This window comes from Cibotium barometz, chromosome 14 (genome assembly GCF_041138505.1).
Source record: "Cibotium barometz isolate CiBa-2024 chromosome 14, ASM4113850v1, whole genome shotgun sequence".
Lineage (NCBI taxonomy): Eukaryota > Viridiplantae > Streptophyta > Polypodiopsida > Cyatheales > Cibotiaceae > Cibotium > Cibotium barometz.
Genome location: NC_141059.1, coordinates 36,719,065 through 36,745,978, shown reverse-complemented (window position 1 = coordinate 36,745,978; position 26,914 = coordinate 36,719,065). Strand labels below are relative to the sequence as shown.

The 26,914-nt window shown below is 42.5% G+C and overlaps 1 protein-coding gene and 1 non-coding gene across 2 annotated transcripts; one reads left to right on the top strand and one right to left on the bottom strand.

Moving 5' to 3' along the window:
- Positions 1–24,327: 24,327 nt before the first annotated feature.
- On the bottom strand, positions 24,328–26,543 carry LOC147631970 (uncharacterized). The gene is made up of 4 exons (XM_086807911.1): positions 26,208–26,543; positions 25,841–25,962; positions 25,544–25,737; positions 24,328–25,241 (listed from the first exon to the last, which is right to left on the bottom strand). Exons 1-4 carry the CDS (start codon positions 26,481–26,483, stop codon positions 25,126–25,128), a joined length of 708 nt encoding a protein of 235 aa, XP_086664037.1. The 5' UTR covers positions 26,484–26,543; the 3' UTR covers positions 24,328–25,125.
- On the top strand, positions 24,773–24,844 carry TRNAM-CAU (transfer RNA methionine (anticodon CAU)). Its single transcript has one exon. It is a non-coding gene; the product is annotated as a tRNA-Met (tRNA).
- Positions 26,544–26,914: the final 371 nt, after the last annotated feature.

Genomic DNA, 26,914 nt, shown 5'->3' with positions numbered 1-26,914 from the left:
ATTAATCATCTTTTTGGATCCAGTTTAGCTCACTTGTTAGAAGGATGGATCTTAGTGCTAATCTCATTATCTTAATCAAAACTCTAGGCTTGACAAGCTGCTAGAGAAGAAGATTAAGTATTTTTATGATTTTAATCTAGATAAAAATGATGATTAATTCTTTTAAACTTGTTTATGATTAAGAAAAATTATATTAATTCATTTTAAGATTGAAAAAGAGTTATGCTAACATTTTTGTAAAGAAAGAATGAATTCTCATAATTTTGGATTTTTCCTTACGAATGGAAATCACAGTTAATTTATCAATAAATAAATAAAAAATTATCTTTAGAAAATATCTTTAGGATTAAATTCGAGTAATTTAGGGTTAGACTACGATCGTGTGAGAAAGGTGGGCCAATAAGATGCTTACCCATCTCTCGAATCAGAAATTAAGCAAAACCTTGTGACCATTCCCATTTCTTCAGTGTACGAAGAATGGATTACTGGTGATTTAGAGAAGTTTTCCTTAGAACCAGAATCATCGAGAAATAAGTCAGAAATTCACTGTAATTGACGTACTAGAATTGTGATTTTCATTAAGAAAGTTTGGATTCTGAGAAAAAGGATCTTGTGGAATCAAACTCAACGGGATATTCTTACTTGCATAGAAACTCTGTTTTTGAAAAAGGATTGTCTTACGCCAGAATGCTGGAGGAAGCATTTGGCTTATGGTTTAATCTAAGGAGAGTTATGTTGCAAAAAATAGCTGGCGAGGAGTCATTGAAAGAAGTCTCCCGCGAGGCAAAGCCTGCCAAGGTCTTGACCAGCCTCGATAAGGTTAAAATGGTACGCTTCTGGTATGATGGGTGAGGGCCAACGAAACCGTAACTAAGTGAAGTGTTAGGACACCTAAGAAGGATCCTAGAGGGTTCTGACCAGGCGATGCATGGGCTCGCACGGCTGCTAGGACACCCATGTGTATATCGAGGAAGATATGGATGGACTGGCAAGGAACTATCTATGTGAAGTGGAACTTGAAATTGGATATCGTTGGTTGACTAGCTGGTCTTTAACGGAGAGACCGAATGATATTTTAATTGTAAAAAATTGGACTAGAATTTTGAGGATTATGATGGAAACATTATGGTTTCATTCCAATTATGTTTTAAAGACACTTGAATCTGTAAAAAAGGCAATTTCATATTGGGTGTGTAAGCGGTGTGTCTATTTTGTATTTTGCTTGAGTGCCGATGTGTGTCAGGTAAAAATTTGAAAGGTGTTTTTGGTCAGTGTACATATGGTGCGTGTGGTGTGAATAAAATTTGCCCTGAATGCCCTGGCAAGTGTACAGGCCGAGTGGTTTGGTTATGAGCTGGTGGTTTATGCACGTGTTTTGTTTTCCGAAGCAGACGCTGGAGATCTGGAGTTTTATGGCAATTGTGTGATGTGAGGATGATTACTAAATAGAGGGTACCGATTGACAATTGTCGGATTTGGTAAGTAGTTACAGCGGGAAATGAAGAGGGAGAAGCTCTCGTATTTATTTGGAAATATGGGCGCCGTACGTGAATCAAATGAAGCAAAATATAAGGAGGCATTGGTAGCCATCATTTTGTGGTTTTGAGGCTTTTAAAAATAAAAAAATATTTATATTATGTGGCCACTCTATAGAGAGCCAAGTGGAGTTCTTTGTGGTGGCCAACTCGATGTCTAGAAGGTGGTGAAGGCGTCGAAGGCGAAAAGGAAGGTAAGACGGCCGCTCCTAAAAAAAGAAGAGAGTTCCAGGTGATCAGTGGCCTGGAGTGCAGGGTGAGAGAAGGCCAACGTGGTAAATCGCCTTGTGAAGGTGCTGCAGCAGCTTCGAGGACTTGAGTGGTGGCCGCCTAGTGCTGGAGTGAAGAGACCACCTTGCAAGTGAGGTGCAGCAGCTCTGGTGAAGGCGTGAAGACGTAGGTAACTGCCTGGTGCTTGAAGGCCTGGGAGCTGTGTGTGAAGCGCCGGGGGTAGGTACTGTTGCAGCCTAAGAGAGGACAGAGGCTGGCGAAGGCGCTGCGGAGATCGCTTGCTGAGGACCGTCTTGTGAAGTGGCCGCCTAGTGCTGGAGGTCGCTGGACAGTGAAGCGCAGAGAGGTGATGCGTGGAGAGCTGGATGATGCTACAGAGGCTGGCGGAGATGTTGCGGAGACAAGAAGAAGCACAGTCAAAGAAGTGCTGTAGGGCCGCCTTGTGAGAGGCCTTGTTGGTGGGTAGCTGTGCAAAGCTAGAGACAAAGAGCTGAGTGGCTGGTGATTGGCACAACAGAGAGCAACAGAGAGAAGAGCTGCAGGTAGGCACCATGGAGATGCTGAAAGAGGTAGCCGCCAGGTACAAGAGTTGGCGACTGGGGAGGCCAAAAGACAAGCTGATGCGTGGAGGCTACTCTGGAATGGGAAGGCAGCTGCAGGTAACCGCGTGAGAGGAGAACCACAGTGTGCGGCCGCCTTGTGAAAGCTGTGGAAGGAGAGGCTTCTTGAAGGGCTGAAAGGCAGTTGGTACCACAAGTGAAGCTAAGGGATACAGGTAAAGAATCAGGCTGGTGCAGGCCTTGGGTGATGGTCTAGTGTGAGCAATGATTGAAGCAGCAAGGGAGGGCTGCTGTTAGCAAGGGACTAAAATGATGTGGCTTGGCTGGATGCAAGAGATGGTGAAGCTGCGTTGAGCAGTGGTTGGTGCTGAAGAGATTGTGCAAGGCTCTGGTGGTTGGTGAAACTGTTGGTCTCGACACGCAGAGAGTGGGTGCTGCTGAGTTGAAGGTTAGCTGGTGTGGGCGCCTTCTAGTGAGAGTAGCTGGTTTTGTGTGGGCGATGATTGCAGGCAGAGAGTGGATGCTGACCAGAGAGGGAGCCTTGGATTTTTGTGTGGGTTTGATGTAGAAGAGGTGCTGATGTGTGGGCTGGAGACAGTGGAGCTCGCCTACGACAATTGGTAGGTAGCAGCTAGACAGAGAGTAGCCGAGCTACTGAGGAAGTGAAGAAGGGTTGCTTCTGGTGTGGGCGCCCTCTGGAGATTACAGAGACCGGGAAACAGAGGCTTGGTTGTCAGACGCAAGGGTGTATTCCCTTGGCAGTAAATCCTGGTGGCCAGAGTCCTGGTTTTTGGTGTATTTGCTGAGTTTGTACATGGTTGGTGCTGTATATGTTTTTTGCTGGATAATCATCTGTTTATTGTGGTTTTGAGCTGTCTTTATGGTGTGGGTGGGTGGTGCATGGTGAGAGAGTGTTCCAGCCGGTGTGGCTGGTGGTGCCCCGTTCGTGGTAGTGTTTCCAAGTTTGCAAGGTGGAAGGGCTATAGAGGCAGGTCTTTTCTTCTTTTTTTCACCTCACATCCTTCTGGTGCCCCCACTGAGGACAGCTCAGGTATTTCTCTTACGAGGGTGTATGTCCCAGAGTGAGAGATTGAAGGAAAGTGTTTCTGGTTTTCTTTGGGATTGAAGGTGAAGTTTGGGGGTTAAAATGATGTCTTATTCAGAGTTTTATGGTAACCCTAATGAGGATGTGGAAGATTTCTTGGAAAGAATGGAGGTTGCATGTATAAGCAACCATATTAATGAGTCGGTACAGGTGTTGCAGCTACTAAGCATCTGTTTGAAAGGGGATGCAAGGACCTGGTACAGAGCTTATGAGGAATCATTGAGGGTTGCTGTTCCACATCTTGATATGACTGAGGATGGATTAAAGACAGCACTTAGCAACAGGTTCAAGAAGCTAGAAGACCTCGACAAGGTTTGGCATGAGGTGCAAGCTCTGACACAAGGTGAGTTTGAATCAATAGATTATTATATGAAAAAATTTTCTTTGCTATGGGAGACTCTATGCAGGGCTTTAGGGGAAGACCAGGTACCCCCTGATATATGATGAAGAAAAACAAGTTTGTGGCTGGGCTTAAGAGGAGTATTCGCTGGAAAGTGGAATTGAAGAAGCCCAGGTCTTATGAGGATGCGGTAGAAATTGCTAAATCAAAAGATTGGAAGTGGCAGCGAATGAATCAGCTGGGGATGATTCCAGTTGTAGCACAGCCGGAGATTCGTAGAGTGGAGGCTAAACCCATAAATGCAGTGATTGAGAGGATGAAGCCCACTGAAGCCCAAGCTATGCAGATGGTGCCTCAAGCTAGTCAGGGAGTACCTATGGTTCCTGCAGGTTCTGATGAGGGATTGCGATAGGATATGAAACAGATGGTTGATCTTATGAAGAATTTGAGCTTAAATTTAATGGGAAGTACAGGTAGTCGACATGGTAGAGGCAGGGGCAATAATCCTGAAGGGGGAGATGGACAAGCAGGATATGGACGTGGTCGCGGTAGGGGCCGTCATTTCATTCCTACATGCTAGAACTGTGGTGAGCTTGGTCATCTGAGTACAGATTGTGATAAGCCTCAGCGAATGGGTGGTGATATGTACCCATTACCTTCACAGCTACCTGACAGGTCAAATGATTATGGTATTGATATCAGGGATCAAGCAGGCCCCAGTGGAATCACAGCTGAAGAGAAGGGTAAAACTAAGGTGATAGATGTGGTCATCCTTGAGAAGACGAAGGAGGCAGAAGCTGATGTGATGCCTTTGGGAAAACGGATGCCACAGGAAAGGGAAAGCAGGGATGCTGCAGGGCCCAACAAGAAGAAAGGTAAAGTGAAGGAAGGAGAAGATGTGAAGGTCAAGCAGAAGAGGAGGTCTGCAAGAAGAAAGGTAAAGTGAAGGAAGGAGAAGATGTGAAGGTCAAGCAGAAGAGGAGGTCTCGTAGGAAGTTTCAGGTGACTGATTTTCCACTAGGGGGTGGGCAGAATAGCTATAGTTTGCAGGAGGACATGGCCGAAAGGAAAGCTAATATTACTTTTGGTAGAGTTAGCTCCCAATTTGAAGCGTCAGTGGAAAAGACTTGTGAACCCGAGAGAGAAGGAGCCTGCCAAAGGGATAGTGACTGTTCTATCTATCCAGGAGTTGCCTGATATATGTCATGTGGTGAATGTGTGGTATAAAGGGAAGAATCTGGGAGAGGCATACATAGATGGTAGAGCACAGATTTGTGTGATCACATTGGCAGCTGTGGAGAGGCTTGGTCTTAATTTTACTGAAGCGTCTGGATTCCGAATTCGGCTAGCTAATCATTTGAAGGTCAAATGCTTAGGTATGATCAAAGAATTAGAACTAGAAGCTTTTGATGTAAAGGTGCTTGTGGATTGTCATGTTATGCCTGCAGGAATGGGTGCATTCCCCATCATTTTGGGAAGACCATGGTTGAGAGCGGTGAAGGCTGTTCAGGATTGGAGGAAAGGGGTCATTACTGTGTATGATAAGAATCAGGCTGGTGCAGGCCTTGGGTGATGGTCTAGTGTGAGCAATGATTGAAGCAACAAGGGAGGGCTGCTGTTAGCAAGGGACTAAAATGATGTGGCTTGGCTGGATGCAAGAGATGGTGAAGCTGCGTTGAGCAGTGGTTGGTGCTGAAGAGATTGTGCAAGGCTCTGGTGGTTGGTGAAACTGTTGGTCTCGACACGCAGAGAGTGGGTGCTGCTGAGTTGAAGGTTAGCTGGTGTGGGCGCCTTCTAGTGAGAGTAGCTGGTTTTGTGTGGGCGATGATTGCAGGCAGAGAGTGGATGCTGACCAGAGAGGGAGCCTTGGATTTTTGTGTGGGTTGGATGCAGAAGAGGTGCTGATGTGTGGGCTGGAGACAGTGGAGCTCGCCTATGACAATTGGCAGGTAGCAGCTAGACAAAGAGTAGCCGAGCTACTGAGGAAGTGAAGAAGGGTTGCTGGTGTGGGCGCCCTTTGGAGATTGCAGAAACCGAGAAATAGAGGCTTGGTTGTCAGATGCAAGGGTGTATTCCCTTGGCAGTAAATCCTGGCCAGAGTCCTGGTTTTTGGTGTATTTGCTGAGTTTGTACATGGTTGGTGCTGTATATGTTTTTTGCTGGATAATCATCTGTTTATTGTGGTTTTGAGCTGTCTTTATGGTGTGGATGGGTGGTGCATGGTGAGAGAGTGTTCCAGCCGGTGGCTGGTGGTGCCCCGTTTGTGGTAGTGTTTCCAAGTTTGCGAGGTGGGAGGGCTATAGAGGCAGGTCTTTTCTTCTTTTTTCACCTCACACCGGCTAGGGGGCTTGGGAACTCTTTTCCCTGGTACCCGGGATAAAACACAATCAAATTTTTATAAAAAGGGATCCCACCAATTCAGTGGTTGGGCGGTTGGCTAACCCATGGGCCAGTTTGCGGCAGACCTTCCTACAATAAATTTAGATACATTCAAGTTACGCTAGTTAGAGTAAGTCCTAGGAAGATTCTTGTTCTATGGGAAAGAATCAACGACTGTGCCTCGCTTAAGGGGGGGAAAGCGATGATTTCTATGAACCAAGTGCAAGTCCCTTCCTTGATCTAGCCATGTGACCTACGGGTTTGGTCAGAATAGAAAGGATACTTAAGGCCTTGACCCATTAGATAAATTTTTTGTTAAAAGATTTTTCCTGGTGAAATCGCCTATGCTTTCTGGGCGAGGGAAGTTTTTTTCGGGTTCGGTTTTGGAAGAACCGCCGAATTAGTCTCTTGTCCGGACATTCATGTGGGGACGAGGCCACGAGTGGGAAACCCTGCCCCACACGAGAGGTTGCTACTTCCGCTGTGCTAGCTCCTTGGATTTCGGTGCACGGAGGGGGCAAGGGTCCCACACATTGCTATGCAATTCACTGGCATTGTGGGTAGATATAAAGGATTGGGTAGAAGGAAGATTAAACCCAATGATTGCTCTACACAGAGGAGACCCGCTCACCTCTGGTGGCAGAAAAATATCTTAAGCATGAGAACCCCCAGATTCGTCAAAATACCAGTCAATCAACTAGGCCGATATTATGAGAGTGATGACACAAATGCTACAATCCTTATTGATCATAACAGGGTACCAAGCATTGGCTATCCTGGATGGAGGAGCGGGAGTGAGCATCATTACCAAACGATGTTGGGAGGATTGGGGAAAACCAGATTTGGAACGAGTAGATCTAATTATCAAAATGGCAGACAGAACATTGTCAAGACCCATGGGTTTGTTGAAGAATGTACGACTCAAAATCTTTTTCGTTCCGCTACCATCATATATTTGTTGTAATGGAATTTTTGTGCCAACGGGACTCATATGACATCATCTTGGGTAGACCTTTCATGAGGGAATCCAAATTGGTTCATGATTGGGCATTTAGATCATGTGTGTTTGAAGGGACTCGCAAATCTTAAAGATAGATCTACGAACGTGGAAAGCATATCCAATGGAATGAAAATTGTTTGGCAATGATTCAGTCACCATTGAGCAAACCGCGTCCTTACAAGTCTACCAACAACCAATGGTAGAATTTTCAAAGGATGAGGAAGAAGTCGCAATGTATGCGTCACTCCCCCCTCCTGACTTCAGTGAAAACTGGATGCATGTGCTGGCCACTATAGATGTTTTGTAGCCCAGAGGAACACAATATGTTGAATCAGGAAATGTCCCGACCACCTCAGTGTGCATGGTAAATGTGCAACCAAGAGAAGAGGGTACCTGGTCTGTGTGGACGTCCTCCTGTAGCATGGTTCCTTTTCAGATTGTTGGCATAAGGGCCAAGATATGTCAGCTTTGTGCCTCGTGGCTCTCTCTTCTTTTTTGTGGGCTGATGATCTAGTGGCATTGGCTTGAGTTACTACCGGGGTCCGTTCAAACTCCGGGGGTCGGAGTCTTCTATTGTAGCCATCTATAATATTATCAAGAGGTCATTAGTCCCTTTTCGTGAAATTGTTAGTCCGTGAACTAGTAGAATATAGTTCACGTTGTGAAAGTTTTTTATGTGAAAGTGTTAGTCCGTGAAAGTGTCAATATGTGAAAGTGTTAGTGCGTGAAAGTGTTAGGCTGTAAAATAGCAGAATGTAGTTTATGGTGTGAACTATCAGTGCCTGAAGAAGTTAATCTGTGAAATGGATGAATTGGGTTTACACGTCATGAAAGTGCAGAGTGAGGTTCATGGCGTGAAAGTGTTAGGTGTAAAACTGATGGTCCGTGAACTAGCAGGTGCAGTTCACGGCGTGAAAGAGGTAGTCGATCAGTTTATATATTTTTTTATCTAAGGGAATCAATTTTAGTTAGCGATTACAACCATCATACTGAGGCATGAGAGTTTAAAATGGTTGTTCGTGAAATGGTAGAGTGGATCTCACGTCGTGAAATAGAAGAATGCTATTTCATGACTTAAGATTTTTTATTTCATGAGTGTTTGTGATAGAAGGAAATAAATTACATGATTTAAGTCGATGCAATCTGAGAACAAAAAGATAAAAAAGAACAATCAAAGGATAAAATGCAAGCATTATAGCCGGGAAAACGAATGATAAGTGTGGTGCAAGTAGTATCGAAATTAATCTCAACGAGTATGCATGAAAATCGACGATTGAAGCATACACATAGGAGAGCTCCTACCTGAGAAGTGAATGCAGTGCAATGTTGGTCTGACGGAGCGTAGGCGATGGACACCAGGGAGAAGATTTTTCGAAGAAGATTATGATGAGTGAAGTGCACGAATGAGGAAAGGGGAACGTATTTATGTTCTAGTTGTCGACGCAACGGCCCTCTTAATTTGGCATGCCACATGGCAATAGACGATTCATTGGATCTTTTTGACCGTTTCATGACGTGAAATGGCCTGAAGTGTTTCACGACATGAAATAGTTTGAAGCAGTTCACGACATGAAATAGTTTGAAGCAGTTCACGACGTGAAATGGTATGAAGCATTTCAGGACGTGAAATACTCGCGTTTCCTTATGCATGCAAATGTTGATACCGTTTGTTTCACGACATGAAATAGTTCGAAGCAGTTCACGACGTGAAATGGTCTGAAGCATTTCACGACGTGAAATAGTTCGAAGCAGTTCATGGCATGAAATGGTCTGAAGCATTTCACGACGTGAAATACTCGTGTTTCCTTATGCATGCAAATGTTGATATCGTATGGAGTCCTATATGTTTAAGCATTCCAAGGCCAAACTATATGCATTTAGAAGAGTAGAACTGAGCACGTGAAACGTATGAACCTGTTTCACAACGTGAAACGAGGTAGACATTTCACAGCATGAATGCTTAACCATTTACCTTGTACGCATTGAAAATTGAAGTGATTGACTTGGTATCTATGTACTTTTTGTCACCCTCCCTCTTTCTTATTGTAATGGGAGCCAAGTTGGTACTTTGGAGCTTGTGGGTATGTGTTGTTGTAGGTGCTTTAGTTTTGAGTGAGAAGTCCTTAGTTTCCCTTCCACCCAATGAAGAAGTACATCTACCGAATCTTTGTGACCCTGTTGTGTTTCCTGTGCATGTGGGTTAACGTCGGTGTTTCCATTGTCTAGAACTTGGCTCTGCTTGATCTTTTTTGGGGTGACGTTGAAGGCGTTGCACTCCCTTGTTTACTTGGGTGAATGTACCTCTTCCTCTAGACCAATTTTAGTGTTATCTTGATACTTGATATATTTGGGCTTTGATTCTGCTTGCGCCTATGGTTCTCTTTTGTTCTTTTGGAGGTAAACACCACACTAGACCTTGTGTTGTCCTTTGGTACCCATACTTTTGTAGTTCTTTGATAGTAGCCCCTTGCGCTGCTAGTAAGTCTTTCCTTACCCAACTTTTTTGAATGCCAAGTGGTGTTCAGGCGTGCTTAGGTTGCTGCTTTCTCTCCCTAGTTTGATTCCCTTAGCTCTTGCATGGATCTTTGTTTCGATGCCGTGACAACCATGAGGTTTTCTCATTATCATAGTATCCTTGGGATTGAAGCTAGGATTTGGGAACCCATTGTTGTCTTACTAGATACATATAGTGCTTTTTCTGTGGTTCTCTTGAGTGGTGGTGATGTTGATTTGAGGTGGAAGCCTGTTCTATGGATTCTTTTGCTTTGCTTGGCATTGGTGGCTCTATGTCGCATGCAATTGAATGTTTTCCCTTATTCAAGGGACTCCATAATGGGATGGTCATGGTTTCATTGCCATTGTTGAGTTTTACTATCTGTCTTTCCCATTGGATGTTACAATTGCTCGCACAAATCCAGGATCATCCTAGAATCATCTCCTCTTCCATTGTTCCTACAAGCATAACAAATACCTTCCCAACCAAGGGGTTATTTCTGATGGAGGTGTTATCATTAAAAAATCCCATTGTTTGCGTAACTGATAGAAGCACACTGGGAACTTGTGCATTAGTTGCCTCTAGGTCGGGTTTGTTTAGAGCTACCCATGTTTCATAGGAAATCAAGTTATGACTTGATCCCATATCAATCAATGCAATGCTCTTTGTTTGACTACCCTTTGTAGATACATGCACAATGAGGCGTGTAGGCTCAATATCCATGTCATCCTCTTCAAGAAAGGTGGGATGAAGAGTTCAAGCACTTGCGCAGGAGGAGCTTTTCAGACCTTGACCACAGCATGCAACACCTGTCGTCGTTTGCAATTGCATCATCAACCTCTTCACTTAGGTTGGAAAACATATTCGTCATGTTTGCTCATTGTGCATAGACCCGTCTCGATTATATTGCCCACTCCCTTTGGTCAGCTCATGAAGTGGTTTGAGCAACCTCACATGCTCACATGCTTATTTGGTTTTCATTGAGGGTCTCGCAAAATAATAGTCTTTGCAAGCATTGCCACCATCTTTTTGTTCCCCTTCTCCAAACCCTGCATTTTGCAATGCAGTTCTTCATTATCTACCTAGACAACAGGCACCACATTTTCCATAACATGCATCGCATCTTGCAGACTCTGATACTCTCTCTCATTTTCACTTAGTGATTTTTTGAGCTCCTTTATCCTTGCATCCATGCCCATCATGGTGTGCTACAGATGTGTAAACACTATGAGCTTGCATTTCTAGCCTCCTAGTGTATCCCAATAACCTTGCATTGCCTTCACACACATACTTATGAAAGATGTAAGTCCACTAAATTGTGGAGGCCTTTGGGTAATTGGATCGGGTGGATGAATACACCCCTCAACCCAAAGATCGACATGTTTTTTCCTTGCATTTCTCTCTTGTTGCATTATCTCTGGTTGCTTTTCACTTGTTGTCATTCTCTTGTATAGTGGTGCGTACTCGAGCTCCAATTGGAAGTGAATGTCTCTCTTCTTGTTCCAGTCTACATCCTAAAATTAGCATTTGGACAAAACAGTTATTAACTAAAAATTAGCTTTGGATAAAACACAGCTATTAACAAAAAATTAGCTTTTATACATTTGTACAACTCAAAAATTTAACAAATAACACAGCTTTAACTAGAAATAACATTGTTGAACACAACGTTAAGTAGATATAACTTAAAACTAAATCATATCTTTTAATCAACAAATAAGACACTTGTTTCAACCAAATAACATAGAAATAAGATCACAAGACCAGGTTTTGTTGAAACAGGGAATGACACAACTCATCCGATTGCCCATGTTGGAGATGTGCCATTGTCTATGCAGGATGGTAAGGTGAAGTACCTTACAGATGTACTTCATGTTCTGAACATTACAAAGAATCTAGTTTATGTCTTGCCACATACATCCCCCATAGCTTCATTTGCAATTCCCTCATGGGCACCACGGCCTGATTTTGCAAGGCCACTTTTTTCCACTCGCACTTGCACCATTTAGTAGAGGTCCCTACCCCATACCACCTCCCTTCTTCCATCGGGGAGTCCAACACCGTACTGATGTATTTCAGTAACTTGTAATGTTTGAAATATATTGGTTTTAGACATTATTGTTGTTCACTCATATTATGACAATGGCTATGTTTTTAACTTCTTTCATGGCTTAGATTTTTGAGAGAGATGATGCAAATAGAGTGAGATCTCAACAACAGGAGACAGAGAGAGAGAGAGAGAGAGTAATGGAGACATTAAAACAATAACAATTGTGATTAAAGTATTTTTTGTTATGCTTAAAAAAAGAATTCTAGTGCTCGAAAAAGTAAATTTTTATTACTTTTGAAGTTATAAAAACAGTAGAGATTGCCTTTTTCTAGACACATCCCATACCACTCTCCCCTTATATCTTCATATTGCAAAAGAGTCCTTGTGAACTCTATCATTATGGCTTTATCTAGTAATCCCTCTCTAATACTACAACGTTTGCAACCATCTTAAGTAAAGCTCTTCAATCTTTCATGCAACTCAAAGAAAAGGAACCCAGATATTGGATGCCGTTTTGGAGGCATGGACAACAACGTTTGAAGTAAAGGAGCTTTACAAGAAGCTAAAAACATGCCAAGCGGTAGACCTTGTAGAGACAAGAACATGCTAGAGGTGAAAGTAGCTTCAATCTCATTAGGATGTGGAGAGCTTTTGGCATTGAAGAGGCAAAGGAAGATCCTCTAAGTGCTAAAGTTTCCACCTTCATTCGCAAGCTAGGGTAGACGAAAAAAGCGTAGGTGTTTGCCATATGTAATATTGTGGCCTTGTAAGTTTTCTAGGGAATATAAAATGGAAGTTTAAGATCATAATATACTGACTTTGTAAACGAGTTGCAATGGTGGTTATAACTTGATATGCATTGATAGTTGTAAATGAGTTGCAATGTGTATAGTGCTCTTGTATCCATCCACTCCTCTCCTCTACTATCACCACCCCATGAGTCATAGAGAGCTGATAAATGAGTTGTAAATGGGTTGCAATGTGTATAGTGCTCTTGTATCCATCCACTCCTCTCCTCTACTATCACCACCCCATGAGTCATAATGTTCGAGACCATAGAGAGCTGATAAACACTTAGAAGTGTAGAGAGAGAAACCGCTCGCCTCTAAACACCAAAAGGCGCTTGCTCAAAAATGCTTGTGCTAAAAAAATATACCCAGCTATCTCTAGCAAACATACCATCAGAAACAACTCACACAAGGATTGGTTCCTGCATGGTCCAAACAAGAAACTAAAGCCGGTGGTAGCAGCCACCAACATCGACCACACAAAGGGTTCGACAAGCTCATGAAAGGAGCAAAATGAGTAGAACAAAATATGGGCTTGGAGAATAAGTCCAAGAAAAAAAAAGCAAGAAGTACGACTCTTTAGAGAGTGACTTTGGAAGCGATTCAGAATCAAAAGACTCATGATTTGAGTCAGAAGTTAAGGAGGATCCATGTGCAATAAGAAGGGCAACCACAAGGGCAAAAAGAACGAAGTAGACATCCTAGCCAAGAATGTTGCGGAGAAGCTCGTTGTGGGCTCTAGAAAGGCCTCCAACTCATATGACTATAGAACATGTGTTGTCTACCTGACCTACAAGAATGAGGGACATCTAAAAAAAGAATACAAGATGCATCCAACTTGCACCATCTGCCAAACCTTCACACACCTGACATCAAGTTACAAATATAACGTCAAGAAATCAAGCAGACAGAGTTGTCAATGCAATAACAACAAAAAAAACCCATGGTTGTTGTACTACCAGCACCATACAAAACTTGCTATGGCCAAGGGAAAGGTAGAGGAAGAGGTGGCATTGGGCAGTCAGATGGATTCCAATGTTATTACTGTTGAAAGCCTACCACCCACCACAGCAGGCAAAACGATTGAGCTACATGAAAAATCAAAAGGAGCGGATGTTGCAGAGCACCATCCATCAATGTGATTAAAATCAAGGAACTCAAAGATGTACAACCAACTATTGGTAGTAATCACCAGGTCCCAAAAGGGAAAAGAGATGCTGACTGTGTCAGACAAACCAGTCAATCAAAAGGAAACCACCATGAAATGGAAAAAGTAAAAATAGGTCAGAGACTTTGTGACAAAGGAAGTGCAATAAAGACACAAAAGAAGCTGGAAGAAAACCCTTCAGATCGGACAAGGTCTAAGGGGAACAGAGGAAAGCCTAGAGGAAAGCCTAGAGGAAATAGAAGAAGAAAAGAGATGAGAAGATAAGCCTCGTAAGGAGTCAAATGAAGAAGTGTTACGAAAAGATAATCCTCACATAATGGTAGAACAAGGAAAGCTACGGAAGATAAGCCTCGCAAGGTACAAGGATCAGTTGGACAAAGTGAAGGGAAAAGAGGAGCCCAGAAAGTCAGTAGAAGAAAGTGTTCTCGAGAAGTAGGTACAACTTGCCAAGAAGGAACAGAAAGGTGCATGGATAGAAAAAACCACAAAAAGAGCTGAATCAACCGAACAACAAGAAGCAGCAATGAGGCGGAGTCCTTCGACTTGGTAGAAAAGAGACCGCAGCAGAAGACAAAATAAGTTCCTCAAAACGGAACAGCAAGCCACAGGAGGTGGGAAAATACGACATACGGGAGGATATGAAAGGTTTAAAACTGCACATATCACTTGATCAACTTCTATCCTTAGTGCCTAACTACAAGAGGAAGTTGCTAAGCAATCTGTTAGGTCCCAGGAATAGGAAAATGTCCCATATAATTCCTCTAGCAGCAATGAGTCAGAGGCTGATTGTTGCAAGTCAGTCGAGACAATAGAAATACCAATAAATGGATAATGATGTACCCCAGATAACAGTGATGTTAAAAGGGAAGAAGATTAAGAGCAGATCCAAGGAGCAATACTAGATGGAGGCTTGGGAGTCAATATACTGTTAGAATCCACAACAATAGAACTAGGCCTCATAAAATATGACGATGCTCCATTTGCTTTGATGGCAGATTAGTGTAGAGTCCAACCCCTAGGATTGGTCCAAGGGGAACACATTCAGATTGCTGGTGGCTATGAATTCCCAATTATATTTTTAGGTCTCTGAATGGAGAACAAGGGATCATATCAATGCTGCTAGGAAGACCTTGGCTAAGGCAAGGAAAGACCAAGCATGACTGGCATAGGGATCAAATCACGATCAGAAAGGGGAAGAAGAAAGTAAAAATCTCCACCACCAACCCCGAAAGGAAAGTGAATCCCTATGTCATACCATTGTATGAAAAAGGACTAAACATGCTAGAAGGGACTGAAGAGGTTGACGAGGAAAAAATCCTTAAAGAAAATCCAAATCTCATATTCTTGTTCCAGCTTGATATAGAAAAAATCATGTCTAAGTACTCAATAGAGGTACTAAATGTGCAACCTACAGAAGAAACTCTAGTGGAAGCCAAAAAAGATCCTTGTTTTTGAGAAGCATAGGAAATCTCTCATTTTCATTCTTTTTCTTGAGGATATTGAAGAATTCTTTTGAAGGCCTATCAACTTTTGAAGGCCAATCTTTGATGTATAAGTGAAGGTTTTGATGACAGCTAATTTCGTCCTCTCGCTTTAATTTCGTCCTCTCGCTTTAATCTCAACTTTGGCTTGAAGTAGCTCATCATGAAGTTGTAGAGTGGAACCATCCTCACATGGGAGGGTGGTCTTGTTTAGGGTTACAAGGATGGGTTTGTGATCTGAGAGAGTAAGATGCTAATTACACCTTTATTCTATAGATAAGCATTCAGGAGACCGTTGGTCATGTAGCACCTGTCTAGTCTTGCCTTCCTCACTTGATCTCCTATTTTACCATTGGAAGAGGTGAAGAAAGAGGATTGATCTAGATCAATAAGATCATGAAATCCTTTACATTTGAGCCATATTTTCTTTTATGTGCCACAATTTCTCCACCTTTGTGCTTGAACCTATACTAGATATTTTCCACCATGTTGATGGAGAATGCACAGTGAAAATGAAGACAACTGCTATAGAGAGCAACACATATGAAAGAGAGAGAGAGAGAGAGAGAGAGAGAGAGAGAGAGAGAGAGAGAGAGAAGCTGTGTAACTCTACTATATACACTAGAGAAAATCCCAGAAATATACAATGGGAAGAGTGGGGAAAAGGGGCTATTTTATATGGCCCCAAGCTGCTAGCGGCAGCGAGCTTAAAACAGGTCGACAACAACAGCCCATGCTCACGACCAGCCAAAGTGCAGCCCCCGACCAGCAAACAAGCAAGTCGACCAAGTGTCTGAAGTTGGCCAAGACACCTCCACAGGTTGGGTACCAGAGCATGTAGTTGTCCAGCCACTCCCCTCAGGGAAAAATGGAAAAATACATGGAGAGTGAGGAAAAATGGAAAAACACTAAAACGGGCGGCCACACCCACAACAAAAGCCCTGGTATAGTGTACAAACAGGAGATGACTGCTAACAATTGATAGGGAAAATTTGAAAAATATATGGGAAGTGAGGAAAATTGGGAAAACACTAAAATGTGCAGGCGCAACCACAACAGAGGCCCTGTAATAGTGTACAGACAAGAGATGACTGCTAACACCCCCTCTCAGATCTTGGATGTGGAACTGACCCCAGTGACCTGGAGTGCCACACCTAAGCATAGCCTGAGGTAGAGACTTCATGAAGAGGTCTGCCGCATTGTCTTCCATCGAACAATAAAGAAAAAAGATGTCACCAACCAAGATCTTCTCACAAAAAAAGTGATATTGTATCTCTATATGCTTGCTCCGGGCATGGAAGACCGGGTCCTGAGCAATAGCGATACAACTTTGGTTATCGCACTAGATGACCGTGGGCTCCTTCTGTGGAAACCCAATCTCGCCAAGCAACCTCCACAACCACACAACCTCACAAGTAGCCCGGTACTCTGCCTCTGTAGATGACAAGGCAATAGTTGGTTGCCTCTTGTTGCTCCATGAAACAACTCCTGAGCTGAGGGTAAAACTGTAGCCTGATGTAGATCTCCTCGTGTGTCTGGATCTCCTCCCCAATGTGAGTCACTCTAACCTTTTGGAGTCGGCGAACTCGGTCCTTCATTTCATCTCCAGTGTCATAGAAGAGTCCAAGATCCTTTGTGCCCTACAATGAGACTTCAATGGCGTCTGCATAAACTAGCTCAACTCCCCCATAGGAAAGCTCAAGTCCAATCTGGTGTTCAGCCAACCATATCAATGAACCAACCAGCTTTCGGTACAGAGAGGCATCAACTGGCTCACAAGGATCATTTACTGTAAGCTTCGTGTTCGGGTCCATCGGGGACGTGATAGGCTTGTAGTTCTCCATCCCAAAGGCCTCAAGCAACTCATGGACATAACGCTGTTGAGAGACAAAGAACCCCCTCCGGGTCTGCTAGATCTTCAATCCCAAGAAGAAGTGGAGTAAGCCTAAATCGATCATCTCAAACTCCTTTGACAAGACAACCTTCGTCATTGCAATGTGCTCCACATGACCGCCAGTGAGGATGAGATCATCCACATAAAGGATGATCAGCGTGACTATACCGCATTCTCGAAAGTGATACAAGTTAGGATCTGCAAAACAACTGATCTCTAAAATCCAATCCGTAGAAAGAAGGAATCAATCTTCTGATTCCAAGCCCTGGGAGCCTTCTTAAGACCATACAAGGCCTTCCGCAACCTGTAAACCATCCTCTTTGATCTTGGAACCTCAAAGCCTGGAGGTTGTTCAACATACACCTCCTCCTACAGGCCACCATTAAGGAAAGCAGATTTCACATCCATCTGATATACGGGCCACCATTGAGAAGAAGCAAGGGCAAGAATGGTCCGAATCGTGGTCATCCTCGCTGTCGGTGCAAAGGTATCCTCATAGTAGTTAATCACAGGCCGTTGAGCATAACCCTTAGCCCACAAGTTTGGCTTTGTGTTTGTCCATCGACCCATCCGACGTATACTTGGTCTTACACCCACTTGACACCAATGACAGACCGTTTTGATGGCCTCGAAACCAACTCTCAAGTTTTATTCTTCTCCTATGGCATCCAGTTCCACACCTGCATGGCTTTCCTCCAAGTATCCTGCAAGGGCTTCCTTGACAAAAGTGGGTTCTTTGTCCTACATGATACGAGACATCAAAGCATAGTTTACCTGTAAAGAGTTCCGCTGATTGAATGACTTTTGTCATGAACTCTATGCGATCTTTGAGGTCCGTCCTTTGTGCTCCATTCAGAGGGAGCTTCATATAACACCTGACTCCCAAAGGGTGTCTAACAACCACCTGGGTACTCGAACAGAATGAGGAGCCTCCTGCTGCTCGCGTGGGCTCATCTCCAACCATGGGCTCATCTCCAACCATGGGCTTAATCTCCTCAACTTACTAAGGCTGTCCAGCTAGAACTATCGACAGGGAATCATCATCGAACTCGTCTGGGTCTCCAAGAAGTGGTGGCTCATCAACAGTGGAAGCTAGAACATGCTCATCAAAAACCACATCTCTGCGCGACGACGATGACCTCATTCCTCTCCAGATGATACAACCTATATCCCTTGGAAAAGAGATTTATATCCCACAAAAACAAGCTTTTGGGACTTTGAGTCATGGTTCCCCCTCTGCTTCTTTTTGGAATGTGAACATATGCATCACTCCCAAACACACGAAAAATGGGAGACATTTGGTTTCTTGCCAAAATACGCCTCAAAGGGAGTCATGTTCAATACTGAAATCGTAGGAGAACAGTTTAGGATATGGACAGTCGTAGCTGCAGCCTCTCCCCAAAGTGGACGACCGATGAAGATCACGATGCTCCAACATCATCCTCGCCATCTCCTTCACAGTCATGTTCTTACACTCAATTGCTCCATTCTCTAAAGGGCAAACCTGTATTGGCTAGCTCCCACTTGATGCCATGTTCCGCACAAATGCATTGGAAGAAAAATCTCCTCCTTTTGTCATCCCTAAGAGTCTTTATCTACAAGCCACCACACTCTTTCTCCACCATCACATGCCACTCCTTGCACCGAGCAAAGGCTTGGTACTTTTAGGAAAGAAAATACCCAAGTGAATCTGCTAATAATCATCAAACAAGTAACATAAGATACAAAGAACCTCCCAAGGATGGCGTCTGCATAGGTCCACACAGGTTAATGTGTGTACCAACTCCAAAGGTTTCAAAGCCCGCCTGGAAGCCTGCTTTGGAAAAAATTCCATGTGCTTCTTACCATGAATGCAAGAACTACAGCATCCCTGCCTACTGCCAACATCTGGCAGAGCCAACCACCATCTGGTCCTGAAAATCTCACCGCAGTGCATCCACATTCAAGTGGCCAAACTGAAAGTGCCACAAGTCACCAGCTGAGAGCCTGTAAGAGAGGAGAGTGCTAAGAGTTTGTATATACCGTTCTCCACTCTACCTTCCCAAACAACTTGGCCTGTGTCTCTATCCCTTAGAGCAATAGAATGCTCCTTAAACTCCACCCAAAAGCCAGTCTTACAAACCTCATGCACTGACTAACAGAGGCCCCGATATAGTGTATAGACAGCAGATGACGGCTAATAATTGATAGGGGAAGTCAAGGAGATCAGGGAAGAGGTGTAGAGCTAGAAGGGCCAAAGGCATACAGGGAGATAACTCTTATGACATTCTGCCTTGTCTTTAAAGAGATGGTACCCACCTATTATCTGTATCTTTAATGATGCTCTTGATGAAGGGGTAGAGATTCTCTTTGATGCCCAAGACGGTTCCATCGCTACCTTGAGAGTGATCTCTTGTAGAGAACCATTTGTGGTCTTTAGATATAATCTCGAGATTCTTATCTAAAAGTTCGCTAGCTACTTTGATTTCCTACAAACCTATGAAATCTGGGATCAAATTGGTTTGTCTCACAGCCAATCCTTGATAACACTGGCTCTTCAGTGGGTGGTGGTCAATCAAACCTTTAGTACTGAAGGACGAAATTTCAAAGGAGTTCATGTCTTTTTATTTTTGGGGATGGGATTTCCTTTGACCAAGGGTTGCTTTTCTGAAGCCAATGGGAAGTCAATACTTGCACCCAACTTGGATAACCTCCTCTTGTTAGGGATATTTAGCTGGTGCAGAGGTTTCCCTTTTGAGGTGGGGGTGTTTTGACTAGGAGCAGGGTCTTTAGAGGTTGGAGGGGCTTCTCCTGGAAAAGTTTCCTTTGCTACTCTATCTTCTCTCTCTGGGTGTCCATTTCATCTATTTCTCTTTCTAGATCTAGGTCATCATCGTCCTCATTGAAGAACTGAGTACCTTGAACAAAATCCCCATCTTCGAAATCCTCTTTGTCAGACCCTTCCTCTCAAGTTGAGTAGGGTCGGAGATTTCTTCAACGAGGCTAGCAAATCTATTAGGGTTCTTGTAGAGCAATTTGGTTGTAGAGGAGGGGCTTTCCTGTTTTGCATCCTCTCTTCTAGTGGCTTGTTGAAATCCATCCTTCTCTTGTGAGACTGGGGGATCTCAACTAATTCATTTTCAAGGGCCGTTCTATTCTTGATAAGATAGTTTCTAATGAAGTATCTTTGCTCCCCACAATGGAAGCATGCATTGGGTAAATTCTTATAAATAATGGGTTGTTAGATAAGCATGTTAAAGCCAAGTCAATCTCTAGTATCATGGTGGGAAGTTCTTTACTAAAGTGAAGTTCAAGAATAACTTGGGGATGCCATTTGGGATTTAAGTCAGATTTGGGCCAAGGAGCTTCCCTAGGGCTTCAACAACTATGATCTTGATCAAGGGATAGAGATGGAGGGGAAGGTCAAGGAGTTCGACCTATACATGACTCTTGGAGGGCTTGATCCCATGGGGAGAAAATTATGAGGACCACCTAAAGAGCGAAAGGGAGGATTTTCTAATCATCCAATTTCTAGCTCCTAGAGCATTATAAGGGCCATGCCTTTGTCATGAGAGAAGAAACCAAAGATATCTTTAGTTTAAGAGTTAGCCCTATTCCAAGATTTTAGGGTTTCAACGAGGGTGGGGGCATGGCAAAGTCCAATTAGAGCTTGGGTATGACCACTCCTTCACCAACTCAAGCAAGAAGAAGATCAATAGCTTACATGATGTAAGGCTTCATCCACCTTTTTGTTCAACAACCTCAGGGCCACCTTCCTCTTTAGATGAATCCCCAGTTTGTCCTTCTTATAGATATTTTGGTAGCTATGCATTCCACCTCCTCCAACAGGAGTTTAGCTGCTATCAAAGGTCTCTTGCATGCCATTGAGGAAGCAAGGTTTTGATCTCTAATGTAGCCAAAATCAAATATTATGTGTTAAATTGAGACATTCCAAGAAAGTCAGCCAATGTCTATCCCTATGCACAAAGCATTTCTTCCAAATGTAGCAATGCATAAATTTCAACCAAAGATTAGATTCCACTAGATGGACCCATGCTTATTATCAAATTGTGCCATCACCCCTTGAAATCTCTCCCATAATATTCGAGGAGTAGATGGCTCATAGAATAACAATATTGTTAAAAATAGGTATGTTAATTGCAAAAACTAGTTTGTACAGAAGATGCTTCTTCCATGCATGAAGCCCGTTCTCCATCATCCTCTAGTATTCCTCTAGTAATACATGCTACCTTAAATGTAGGGAAGATATAACCATTGAATGAATGGAGGTCTTTAAAGCTTTACATATAGCTAGGAGTAAACAGATATAGTATTGTTTGCCTATGGAAGACACTACAAAAATACATGTGGCAATGGTGTTTCCACTCTTCCTTTTAGTCCATTTCATCAAGGATGATTTCCAAACCAATTAATAAGGAAAATTAGTGTAGAATGTGTCATTTCCATCATGATATTATGCATTTCATGTAAACCATTCATCAATGAGTGTGGTCTTTCGCATACTTTTCCTTTAAACAACCTCAAGAACATTGTCATCATCTCAAAACGTTGACATTATGACCCCCAATTATATGCCATGAAACTGTTGTGCACATTTGGCTTGCACATCTGACTTCTCATCTTTTCAAGTCACACTTAAATAGTCTCTAGCAAGCCTTTGACAAACAAATCATGCATCTAGATACCTTTCATGTCTTTCAATTTCATCAATGACCACCAAGACCATCCAAACGTGCTTATATTGATTGAAACCATACATTTACTCTATCATGGCCCTTGAATGTATACTTGTAAAGATGCTTGATTGTAGATATTGTAGAGAAAATTTCATAATTTTACAATCCTTTTTTGCCAACTCTGTGATGCAATAATTAATGGTCGCAACCGTCTCCTTCCTAGGATGATACTCTCTCTCTCTTTGTACTTGCTAGGATCACATATAAAACTTGCACGATATAGGTTTAGATCCAATAAGAAACTCCGCTTCAAAACAACAAACAATCATGAATTGAGAATTATTTGCAAATAGAGCTTATCACATGAATCCCAAGCACGATCAACAAATGACCAAAGAAGCGCTAGAAAAGCTCATTAGCACGAAATTTGTGCATGAAATCGAGAACAAAAAGTGTCATTGATAGTGATTGTTAGCCAAAAGAAGGGTATCTATTCGAGTGACATGTATACAACCTCCTCAATGGTAAAAATCATTTTTTGAAATACCATCTTGTCTTCGTCATCATCCAATCTTGATTCCAAGAACATGTGTTAACATCCCTCATTAAAAACAATCATTTTTTAAAATACAATTTAATAATTTTCCCCATGCCTAGCGTGAAGCATTGTACAATAAGTGAGGGATAAGCATCATGTCATATAATATCATGGAAAGACCGAGCCCATCAAGAACTTCAAAATAAAATCTCATCCATGTCACCTTTCATTTAGATTTGGAGTCTTGGAATTGTCTATAATAATTGGTGTGCAAGTGATAGAGATCAAGAAGCTCGACTTAACTCACACATGTTCTTGATTTTTTTCAAAGGTGTTTGGACTCTATTTTTCACTGTCCACACAACACCCCCAACCAACAATAGGATTAGAAAGGCAACTTGGGTTTTTCTTATGACATTCAATTCAAAATATTCTTTTTTACAAGAACACTAAAACTTGTAAATGCTTGTCCATTGACATTTTATTAAAATTTTAACAATGCTAAAGGTTAGCCATGCAAAGAAAGAGAAAAATTCATGTCTACTTTCTTAAGCATATACTAAGAACAAGGCACCATAATGACACTGGAAAGTACACAATTCCCAAATGAGTAAACAGCATCCATGAGTCCTAAAACAACCTCAATGCATCACAATGCTGAATTCAATCCACTTACAAAATAAAAGAGAACTACATCTACTCAAATACACTCAAGAAGAGAGAAAAATAAGTACCAAGTTTCAAAAAAATGAGTAACTATAGTCCAAGTTGTTTGCATGAATCTCAATCTCCTACTCTTCAAGGATTTCCAAGCTTCAAAACAATCATACCAAAGATCCTCTTTTGAAAGTTTTGACTTTGAAGTGTTCAATCTAACAAACATCACCTCGTTAAGCATATCAAGTGACTTTCAAAACTTGTCTTTGATTTTTTCAAGTTAGAGAATCCCCACTCATATGCATCTAATTGGTTAGGCAACTTATGTTAGTATATCATCATAAGCCAAAATACTATTAGCTCAATATACAAATTTACACAAATTTTTTCCTCTAAAAGCACAATCACCGATTGCTTTTAGATGGACATTCATTGGGTTGCCCTTCATAATAAGAATTTTACTCAAGTATCATGCACTTCTATTCAAAAGAAAAAAATTAAAATTACCATCTCAATTAACAACTCATTTTTCTTAATGGCCTTCATATGATGGGTTGGAGGCTATTGGATGAATAGATGGCCATCAAATGCCCACGTTTATCCTCGAAAACATCCTCATATAGGATGAACAAAAAAAAAAAAGAATATATAAATAGATCTCCATACAAAGGGGCGAAGAGGAAGCTGGGCAAGGATGGGCGAGTGAGACGTGGAGTTATAGGGGTTTAGAGAAACCCATTTGATGATTACATTACAATCATCAATCATACTACTATATTTACATATTGTATAATATTATACTCAATGATTTAGAGGTGACATGCATATGAAATGACATCATACAAATTGTTGCAGAACCATTAAGCATAGAGGTTTAAAGTACACTTGTATTTTGAGACCTTTGTGAGATACTTAATGATGCACTACTTTATAACTTATATAATAACTCATCCACTCTTATCTACAATTTGATTAAAAACTTACATAATAACTATTCATATTCAAGCTAGAAGCTAGTGCCTGATTCATCAAGCATGCACTAATTAATGAATAGTCTAAGGTCACAAAACATAGCAACATAAGGTCACAAACCTTAGCGAACGCTCTCTTCTCTATACAGTGCAACTAACACTCCAATTAGATACCAAATAAAAATACCACGAGACTGCAGATAACAAGAAGTCGCAGACTGACTTCGAAAAGGAGATCGCCAACTCTCACGTCCCGCATGAAAACCTTCCATATCTCTCTCTCTCTCTCTCTCTCTCTCGCCTCATGCATTCCTTTATATAGCCTCTAAAAATAATTCAAAAGTTGCGCAAGTCTAAGGCTCCATTTTTTTCGTCTCAAAGGTCCCACCTACCCATTGCTAAACCATCACCATAACAAAATAAAACTTGGGCCTATATATATATATATATATATATATATATATCTCTGTGTGTGTGTTTTTTTGAGAGAAAGGGATAAATGAAATCAACCCAAAAAATAAAAAACTAAACAGACTACCTATAAATTAAACCACCTGTCAGTGAGGGGCCCATATGCAATTTCCGATGGACATACAAACCTTAGCTACGCTCGAAAAGCCTCGAATCTGACTTTTTCCTTACAAAGAAAATTTTACATTGAGTTATAAGACCGGAATTCATAAGCATTTGCTCTTTCTAAAAAATTCCTGTGAGGAAAAAAAATAAAAAACGTTACATAAAGATATAAAATTTCATGATTTTTAAGGACCGTCAAATTTCATCCCAACACGCATTTTGTTAATACCTCATATTCATATGGAGGATTTGTGTTTTACTGACATCTTATATTTAGGCTTTAGTCTGAGTATGATAACTTAACCTTAGATTCGCTCTTCTAACAGCAAATCAGAGTGGCGCAGCGGAAGCGTGGTGGGCCCATAACCCACAGGTCCCAGGATCGAAACCTGGCTCTGATAACCTCTTTTTCGATTTTTTGCACATAATTCTAGAGATTGAACTTTGCCCATTTTAATCAGTCATATAACATATGACTCGGGACTCCGTGTCAGCAACATCAAAACCACAAAATTATGCGGGGCTCACATTGTTCTCCCCGCGTAGTTTCCCTAGGACAGCAGCACGGAGTTTTTGACTCCAGGCATGCAAATATTATGCACAGATATCAAAAAAAAATCAGGACAAAATGCATCTACAGAAGGCAAGTCCACCTTCTATCTACAACAGAAGGGAAGTCCATCTAGCATCCATTGGTGAGAGACATGGACCCAAAGTTATGCACGATGCTCCTGATCCTTTGGGCACTCATGGCACCACAAGCTTCCGACTCCACATGTCCAACAAGTGCCGACAGCTCTGTACGCGCACACACACACACACAAGGCTTTTCTTTCAGTAACCTCCCTCGCAAGAAGCAAACCATGGCCCAGCACATGCACGTCACTGTGACAAATGAGCCCATACACATCACGACACCATAATTCATCGCCCAGCAAGTAACTAGGTTAGCTCAGCACCTGCGAGTCGCTATGACAAATGATTCACAGCACATATGCATCACCAGCACAGCTACCACACGCATCAGGCCCTTACCTTACCCTAAAACTTCAACTGCTTGCCTTGACGGCCTAGTATAATGGTAAGTAAATGGAACCAACCTCTGAACGTCTTCCTGCATTTTCTACATCTAAACTCGGAAGGCTCATGAGCATTGGAGTTAAGGTGCTGGTTTAGGCTCAACAGCCTGAGAAACCCCCTGTTGCACATGGGGCAGACATAGCTGTAGCCATCAAAAGAAGCTTCTGTTGCGTAAACTTTTGTTCTAATGCGCGAATCTATCAGATCATCATCCCTGTACAAAAACATTCCTTGGGGTATGAAGTTATATATGGTCAAGACTCGCAACTTAGTAGCAAGAACCAGCAAGATATCAACAAAGGCCATCAGAGTCTTACACATTCTGCCAGCCTATGCGTGGCAGTGTCAAGAGGTTGGGGTTTCCGGACCTCTCTTCCCACCTTCTAACACACTGCACTATCTGCTTGTTGGTTATGTTGATGCAGTTGCCTACCTCAATCTGCAGCAACCAAAACAAGATTCACATTCATTTAAATGGAAAGAGCGACGGAGCAGGATTTTCAAACCCTAAGGTTTAGAGGAAAGACATGACGGAGGTAAGGTTCAATTCCTGCTTCTGCAGCCTCAATCTGCAGGTATGGTAGTATAACCTAGCCATGGCCGACAAGGCATGATAAAAAGAACGTAGAAACCCTACATAAGCTACGCACACATCAAGGAGAAAGGGAGGGGACGTGAAAATACATGCTTTGTAAGGGCCGAGGCGGAGACGAAGCCGGACTTGCAGCGGGGGCACTTAATGTCAGCGTTTTGGTGGCGTTTGGAGGCGAAATGGTTGCGGAGGGCGTTGGCGTCTCTGAAGTCTCTCTCGCACTCTATGCAGTAGTTATGGCGCGAGGACTGCGAGAGGTGGGCTTGCAGAGATCGGCGCGAGTTGAAGCTACGCTCGCAGGGGTGGCAATAGAAATCCTCGTCTTCATCATCGGAGGAGAAAGACTGGTTGTAGCTACGATACGCCATATCCCAATCCTGTCTGCGAAGAGGTCTTGTAAGGATGGCACAATCGACAGCGAGAGGAGGATAGAGACTGCAGGAAGGGAGAAGAGAGATCGACTGCGCGGCGATTTATGGCGGGAGGCCGGGAGTGAATATAACCCAATTTCCTATGCATTTAATTTCAATCCAGACTTCAGGGGCCGTCAGTCGGCACGTCGGCGGCTGTTACTGACTAGGTGACTAGGTAGTAGGCCGAGGAAATATGTTCGCAAATGTTGTTTTGTGCAGGAATATTAATTAATTTATTTGATGCGGCATGGATTCCAAGAGTGAGTCTTAAGGTTTAAAGAGAGCATGATGCTGACACGTGTGAGTATCATGCTCTCTTTACACGCGTCAGCATCATGCTTTGCATGGTGTTCATTGTTCATGCATCGTCTGGATATTTCGCCTTC